The following is a 7,910-nucleotide window of genomic DNA, read 5'->3' on the forward strand; positions in this document are numbered from 1 at the left end:
TATTTATGCATTTGGATAGTTATTGGAAAAAAAATGGATGTATGTACCTTTAATTATTAAATGAAAAAAAAAATTCTAGCATGGTTTAGAGTTGTTTTTTAGATTATTGAGTAATTTCCCTTCAAGAACTAACGTCCACGAACCCGGGCTCGAGAGGCCCCGGATCGGGTCGTTACAGCCATAATCTTGTCCCAGCAAAGCATGCCCTTCAGTTGGCAATCATATATCCCACTGTACTAAGCCGCAGTAGAATAACAACATTATTTTTCATAGGTTGGTTAGCCCCCATATAACTTGAACAAGATTGTCTAAAGTTTTCCTTTAGCTATTTATCAAGTTCCATTAGCAAGACACTTTCAGAAGGTATACAAAGCATCATAAGAAATTCTGAGTACAGTATACAAAGAATCATAAGAATTTCCGAGTACAGTGTTTGATGGAACCATACAAGGAAAATCCTGTGGTTAATTATCAAAAAAATAAGAATAAAAAGTTCATAAGGAATTCCCATATCTGATAATGACGTTTGAAAATTAACTTAAACAGTCTCCAGCAGAAAAAATAAAAATAGAAAAGCAATTGGTCACACATTTCCTGGTAGCATCTCCATTTTGAAAGGGCAAAAACCTGAGCAGTGAACATGAGCAAAAATAATATTCCTCTGATACGGAAACTAATATAAATAATGGTGGTCTGGTGTGATCTATAAGGCGCGGCCTCTTATTATGTCAATCCCCATCTCGCTAGGATCTGTTGCCTGCAGCTCAACCTGAATGCCATCTAGCTCCCTCTTGAACCTGTCCTTGGAGCTTGCATACAACATCTTACTCCGCACTTTGGATGTGTCAGGGGACCTAAAAACATACAAATTAAAGTTGCACATGATGCAATATTGGCCGCATCAAAATATATATTATCCTATTAGAGTTTGATCGCAATTTATGAAATATTAGCTCTTATGATGCATTAAGAGAAGGCACAATGTAGTATAATATAATTGATGACAGTAGCATTTAGACAATGAGAGAGGAAGAGAATTATAGGGGAGCAGAACATCTGCCCAACTAAGGGGAGCCACGTAGTGGCTGTCCCTTATAAAAAGGGGGCAGCCCCCTTATTAAAGAGGGGGCCGCAGTGTACTGGTCCTTATTAAAAGGGTGAACACTCATAAGAGTATTAGGCCCCGAACACACAACGACGCCTGGAATTATAGACCTTGGAACTTGTTCTTTATTTTTTTTTTCTTTGAAATTGGTTGTAGCAATAGCAGAAGCAGCATAAGAGATGGATCATCCGAATTATGTTTGGCATCATCATTATCAATCATGACCTTCAAGCATGTCTCTGCAGCTTTTACATGGATGGGGGCATGTAAGGTAGGATGGTGGTGGACCCCAACCAGGTTATTTGGTATGGAGGCGGGCCCGTTAAGTGACCCAATTTTTGGTGAGGGTTCCTACTTCCTCGTCATAAAAAAACATTGATAGCATGTTGAGACTGAATTTCATAGGCCAAACCTAATCATAGAATCTGTGAAAGAACTGGCAACACATATGAGCCAATGAGTTAAAAACTCAAGTTGCTTAAAGAGTAGAAAAAATGCTAGAGTTTACAACTCAAGTTGCTTAAAGAGTTGCAAAAATGGTAGAGTTTACAAGCAAGACACTGAAGACCCTGAGTAAAATTGGATCAGGTCCATGTTTTACAAAATCTTGTCCAAGTAGGCTCAGACAGTGCAACCAAATCTAATCATTCAAACATAGATTGATGCTTATGCACAGATGATATGCACATATGACATATTTCACCTGAAATGTTAATACATCTTGGGCACGTTTGCTTCCACCCTTGGGAGAATCATTCTCTCAAGTTTTTGAGAGAATGACTCTCAGGAAGGACAATCTTATCAGAGCATTGCAAATAGGGATGGCAGTGGGGCGGGGCGGGGGACAAGGTCTCCACCCCCGCCCCGCCTCAAGATTTTATCCTCCATCCCCGGCAGGGATGGATTTTATCCTCCACCCCCGCCTTCATCCCCGTTTCATGTCCTCCATCCCCGGTTCAAACGGGGGATGAGGCGGGGCGGGGATCGGGGCGGGGATGGGGTGGGGCGGGGAAAAGTGCACGTCCATCCCCGGACGGGGATGGATTTTAACCTTCATCCCCGCTTCCATCCCCGTTTCATACCCTTCATCCCCGGTCCAAACGGGGCGGGGCCCGCTTTCCCCCGGTCCACTGCCATCCCTAATTGCAAACATGAGAGAATTGTGCCTTGAGAACGTTTCTCCCATCTCAGAAAGTAGAGGCCCATCTCCCAGAGAAAGGGAGTCACAGATCTGACCTTGTGACCCTTTCTCAGCGAGAATGAAACATGCCTAGTGGTGCATAGTGGGGATATAGGGATTGCTTAAGGGGGCGTTTGCATGTTGTGGAAAATGGGCATTTTCCGTAGAAATGCATCAACAGGCGTGCGTTTTTGCGGTGCCCAAAATTTTAAAACAAAAAGAGGAGTGTGGGATCCCCTTGACAGATGTGCCAAAATGCACGTTGGACCCCCCTTTTCTGCAGAAACTGTTCCCGTAGGAGGGGTCTGATTCCATTTCTGCGGCAGTGCATTCCACGGAAGGGGGTGCTGACATGCAAACGCCCCTGCCTATGTGACACAGGCCAACGACATGACAGCATTCTGAGTGGGGCTGCAAGGCAGGCACCTAAGCCATCCCCGTATCTTGGTCTGTTATCACCATTTCCACTTTCATCGATTGTATTGGATAATTTACAGAAATGCAGTAACTAAAAAGGGCAATCTAATTGAACTTCCCTATTCAAAATACCATTGTTCTCTACAATATGGAGTGTGTGCTTTTGTACCGTTGATTCAATCAGGATCCCTCTATGACTACACAAAGGGGCTTAACTTTGACATTCAATTTATTCTTTTTTTTTAGCAAAAGGAGATTTATCAGCATTTGTAGAACATTTTCTAATTTTTCTTTTTGTTCACTAAACCCTATAGTTTGGTATTCTGACATATGAACATGAAGAAGACATGTTCCTTCTTAATTCAAAGAAGCTTGCCCGCAAGGGCTCCGCACACCTGACTAGGTGTATTGGCTTAAGAAGGACATTGCAAGTTTAATACACGAGGTGCATGTCTGTTGCTGCAAGGTGGAAGCCAATGAGAAACTATCCCAAATAGAAAGGAAGAAGTAGCTGTGGAGTTTTACACCTCAGGCACTGTAACAGGGTCATGCTCAACGTAGCATCTGTTAGCTTGTAATGGAATACCCAAACTAAAGTGGTGGTTGCTCTTCATCATATGAGGGGGGGGAAATATGCAAGAGAAACTTAAAGACAGTTGGAATAACTAATGTAGTGTTGAGGAGCTGTAGATCATAACCACTATGCCTTTAAATGATGTTGTCAGGAGGAAACTAATGTATTAGGCAATAGTATCGATGATGTTCATGGTTAAGACAGTAATGGTGGGGGTGTGGGGGAAGAAAATGGGGCTTATTGGTTGATGATGGTGGTGATGACATCAAAGAGAAGAAAATTAGGGCTTGTTTGGAATCTGTAGCTGGGATGGGCGTTTATGCATTTGAAGAAGTGGCAGCTGCCAAATCCATGATTTAATATAAATACAAAGGTGAAAGGGCCTCGCTTCTCATCCCAAATGCATAAACGCCCATCCCAGTGCAGAGATTCAGTACCACCAAGGTAGTTTGACAATGATTTTACCTCGGGACCACGAAATGCATAAACGCCCATCCCAGACCAGAGATTCCAAACAGGCCCTAATATCCTCTGAAAGAACAACTTTAGAGGGAAAGTGCTTATCAAGGAGGAGGAATGATCTCATTTTAAGAAGAAAACTGCTTTTTTGCATTTATTGTGCACGTCTCACTATGTATTTCTCTTTTATTTCTTAAAGAGACTCTATTTCCTATGAAAGATAGAAGAACGTGAAACAAACGCCCCACTTATTGTATCGAAATGGTAATAATGCTGATGGTGGTAGTGCTGGTGGCAGGAGTGAAGGACGTGGATGCTGGTTGCATCAGAATGATGATTATCAAAGTGGGTTGGATCATTGCACAACAAGCATACATGAAATTTGGAATAATGATGATAACAATGATTGGCAATAAGATAATGAACGATGTTGTCGATGGTAGGAAGGAGCAAAATTTGTTGTACCAATTGGGGTAGATTGTTTTTATTTTTTGATATGCAAGTAAAATATAAGCCCAAGGGATTTGAAAGCGGGACCCTTTGGTTATGATAGCGCTACCTTATCATTCAACTACCACGTTCCACCCCCAATTTGTTTCGGAATGATCGTTGGATTTGAACCCGAAACCCCTTGATTCTGATAGTGCAACCTTATCATTTAACTACCACGTTCCACCCAATTGGTGTGGATTGATGGTTGGATTTGAACCTGAGACCTCTTGGTTATGATAGTGCAACCTTATCATTTTACTACCCGCCCTCCACACCAATTCGTGCAGATTAATTGTTGTTAACACCCGAAAACCAAGAGCTTGGATCGCTGGTGGTGGTTGAAATCAATGTCAGAAATCTCGTTCCCCCGATAAAATCATAGTGAAGAAAAATCTCATGATACATTAAAACTTTTTTTTTAAAGATAGATAACTGAAAATGATTGGGCATGTCTCGGATTTAATTTGAATTACTGATATATGCTAATTGCATCATGATGATCATGCAGTCAATAAAAATGAACATTGATAAAGGAAGAAAGAGGAAAGAAAAACTTAAAGAAAAAAAAAAGACGGGTGGAATGGGAAATAACACAAATAAAACATGAGATTGATTGATTGAACGAATCAATGGGAGGGATTTAAAAAGGAAAAAATTACCAGGCAATGAAGAAGATCTTGCTCTTCTGGCAGTTCTCGTCGGTAACGAAGTCGAAGTCGAAGACGGCGTAGCGGCACTCGTTGGCGGGGAGGCAAGCGGTGAAGTCGTCATAGCTCTGGGTGGGCTCCCCAACCGTGTCCACCGTTACCTGCTGTATCTTCTCGTCGATCTTGAACACTATGAACCTATAATTCCTCTTCGCCTTCAACTCCAAGAACTTTAGCTTGCAATCGTCGTGCACTGCCATCCCTGATGCCGAATTCGCCTGCATCCCACCAACACAGAGCCCACTTAATTACAATTTCGATTCTTAGAACAATTTGATGAAAAGGCTAGAAAATCAGAATGACCTTTCTTTTTTCTTTTTGAACTTTTGAGAAAGGCTATAGAAAACAAAGAAAATGATAGAACCCATCTTAGAACAAAAAAAAAACTATGATTCTTCTCACCATTGTGCAATTTTGTTGGCTGCAGGCAAAGAAATGAAGGTGGGGGAGATCAAGAGGGAAGGAAATGAAGATTGTGAAGGCTTTTCAGAGAGTGGAAGAGAGAAATTTTTGGTGGCAATCAAAGAAAAGGGTGGCAAGCCGGATTCCTTGAGAGGCCACCAAACCGACGACACGTTCTCGTGCATCGCCGCGCGCATCGTGCTTCGCCCGTCCATTTTCAATTTCCCACAATGTCCTTCACTATTTTGTGATTTTATTATTTTAAGTAAGTATGGAAACGCCCCCCTTCGACCTTTCTTTGAATGACCGATTCATCCCCAACCTTCCCTGGAGCCGCTCTTTGACTCGACTTGGTCTAGGTCATCATACACCAACTCTAAAGCCAAGCCAAATAAAGCTCAAACCGCTACTTCTTGAGACTCACGGTAGAGCTAGGTGCGACATTATGGGAAGCTAACCTGGGGGCTTGTCCTTCTTCTAGAAAAAAGGGAGAACACAAGCGCATCCGAGCTTAAGTTGGAAGAAGCAAGCTGGCTTGGGGCTTTAAAAAGCTGAGCCAAGCTCGATGCATAGTCGTACTAAGCCGCCGCCGCCACCACCACCAAACAAATACATCCTAAGCTCCTACTTATATTTCGAACTTGACTGTGGAGATAGGTGCGGCAGCTTTGAAAGTCAAGCTTGTTCTAGCAAAAGAATATTGAGTTGACTACAAGGTTGGCCGGCTTAGGTTCCATCCATCCCAACAAAATTATTCTTTGGAGGGAAGGATATTTTTGGAATTTGAAAATAAAAAGGACAGGATGGGCATTTTGTTGAATCTATTTTATTTGATAAGCCCCTCGCCATTCGTAGGCGTGTCCGCCGGTATCGTTGTTGAAAACCGTTTAGTGGCTTGAAATAATTTTAGGGTTTTTGACTTTCATGGCAGTTATCTCATCTTGTACCATAACCGTCCACTACCCAACTAATGCAAATGGATCGGATTCTTCCCGACCTTGGATCTGAATCCAATACATTATTTCAGGATAAAGATCCCGTAATGTAATCAAAATGTGTTTACAAATCAGATTTGGACTTATATGATGGCACCTTTTTTATTTTCCTGGATTTGAGCTCAGATTTGAATCCAAGTTTTTTTCATATTTATACTGGGATTAAGAATAGACCTGCTTTATTTCTGCTTTTTATAGGATTCAGTAGTATCGTACAAAATTCATACTCAACTTCAATTCTACTTCATTGGGTCTAGTTCCATCAGGACGTGCTTCCCAACATTGATAGAATCAATCACGATGCAAACCATATTGGATCCGTACCAACCATCCCATCTCTATCATCCACTTCTACGGCTGGTAAATGAGGTGAAGGATACGAGCTTGAAGTGTTCAAGCTTGGCTCATGCTTGTGGTGAGCCAAGCCGACTTCAACTGAGACTCCTAGCTCATTAGCACCTTCAAGGCTAGAATTGGTAAGGTACAGGATCCATGATTTTACCTGCTTTATAAAAGTAGTTATCATGGGTCGACCTAGATCCAAAAACTATTTTATGGATCCAGATATTTACCTGCCTAATTATTGCATATTGTAGTTGGTTTCTCCATTTATATGGCATTGCACAAGCCATCTTTCCAAAAATATCTTGTTCATTTCAAATTATCACCATTTTGCTTGCTGCCCTCATTTACCTTTTTACAAAAAAAAGTTACGAAGTTTCATTAACTGATGAGGGTGTCACCAATAAGGGCTCCGCCTATTTGGTAGGGAAAACTTGTGAATGTCACCAAGTTGAAGAGATGTCATAAGTTCAAAACCACGTCCCTTGCATAGATGTCAAAGCTGAGTGTACTCGTGGATAAGGGGCCTCAAGGGTTTTACCAAGTTAAGGTCAGCCAATGTGTAGTGGGTGATCTCGGTGATGAAAGCGTTCTGGCCTTGGACTATAAAACAAAAAAAGACTCAACTGATGGGGGTAAGTCTTGATTGGAAAATCACACGCCAAAACATAGTTAAGTAAAGATAGTAAAATGCAAGTCTTCGTGTGTGCCCAATAAGAAGCAGGAAATGTTGTCATAATTGAATTAATTGTTGGATTGTTTTTCAGATCACGCAGTTTCACAATCAACATCATGATATAAAACATGATATAAATAAATCAAGATATGCAGCAGAATACAAATCATGATTAACAGTAGATTGAAACAGAAACAGGGAGCAAGCATGTCGGTTTCCGTATAACACCAAAATCCAAGCAATAGCACATGAACAACCAGATGCATAGAACACAATAAAAACAACAAAAGCATGTTAATACTATGTAAAAGGGTAAGGCGTACGAAAGTACTCTCCTTAGAGAAGATTCGCCCCCACATACAGTGCAAACATGGTCCGGCATCCTTCCCCCAGGATACAATAGCCTCGATGATCAGAACCGGTGCACTCCGACGGATCGTCCTTCAAAGATAACCTCTATGAACCGAAGTTGCAGAAAAATCCCTTCAGAAAAAACTTAGGAGAGAGAGAGCAACAAGAAAAGAAAAAACCGCAGAGCCTTTCTTCAAAAATCTGAGTGTC

At 41.5% G+C, this 7,910-nt stretch overlaps 1 protein-coding gene across 1 annotated transcript; it reads right to left on the reverse strand.

Annotated features, from left to right (window-relative positions):
- Positions 1-417: 417 nt before the first annotated feature.
- LOC149813302 (actin-depolymerizing factor 1-like) lies at positions 418-5,372 on the reverse strand. Its single transcript, XM_089991672.1, has 3 exons — positions 5,337-5,372; positions 4,887-5,152; positions 418-854 (listed from the first exon to the last, which is right to left on the reverse strand). Exons 1-3 carry the CDS (start codon positions 5,337-5,339, stop codon positions 704-706), a joined length of 420 nt encoding a protein of 139 aa, XP_089847798.1. The 5' UTR covers positions 5,340-5,372; the 3' UTR covers positions 418-703.
- Positions 5,373-7,910: the final 2,538 nt, after the last annotated feature.

The sequence above is a fragment of the Nuphar pumila genome, chromosome 16, assembly GCF_984573655.1.
Source record: "Nuphar pumila chromosome 16, dmNupPumi1.hap1.1, whole genome shotgun sequence".
NCBI classification, from domain to species: Eukaryota; Viridiplantae; Streptophyta; class Magnoliopsida; order Nymphaeales; family Nymphaeaceae; genus Nuphar; species Nuphar pumila.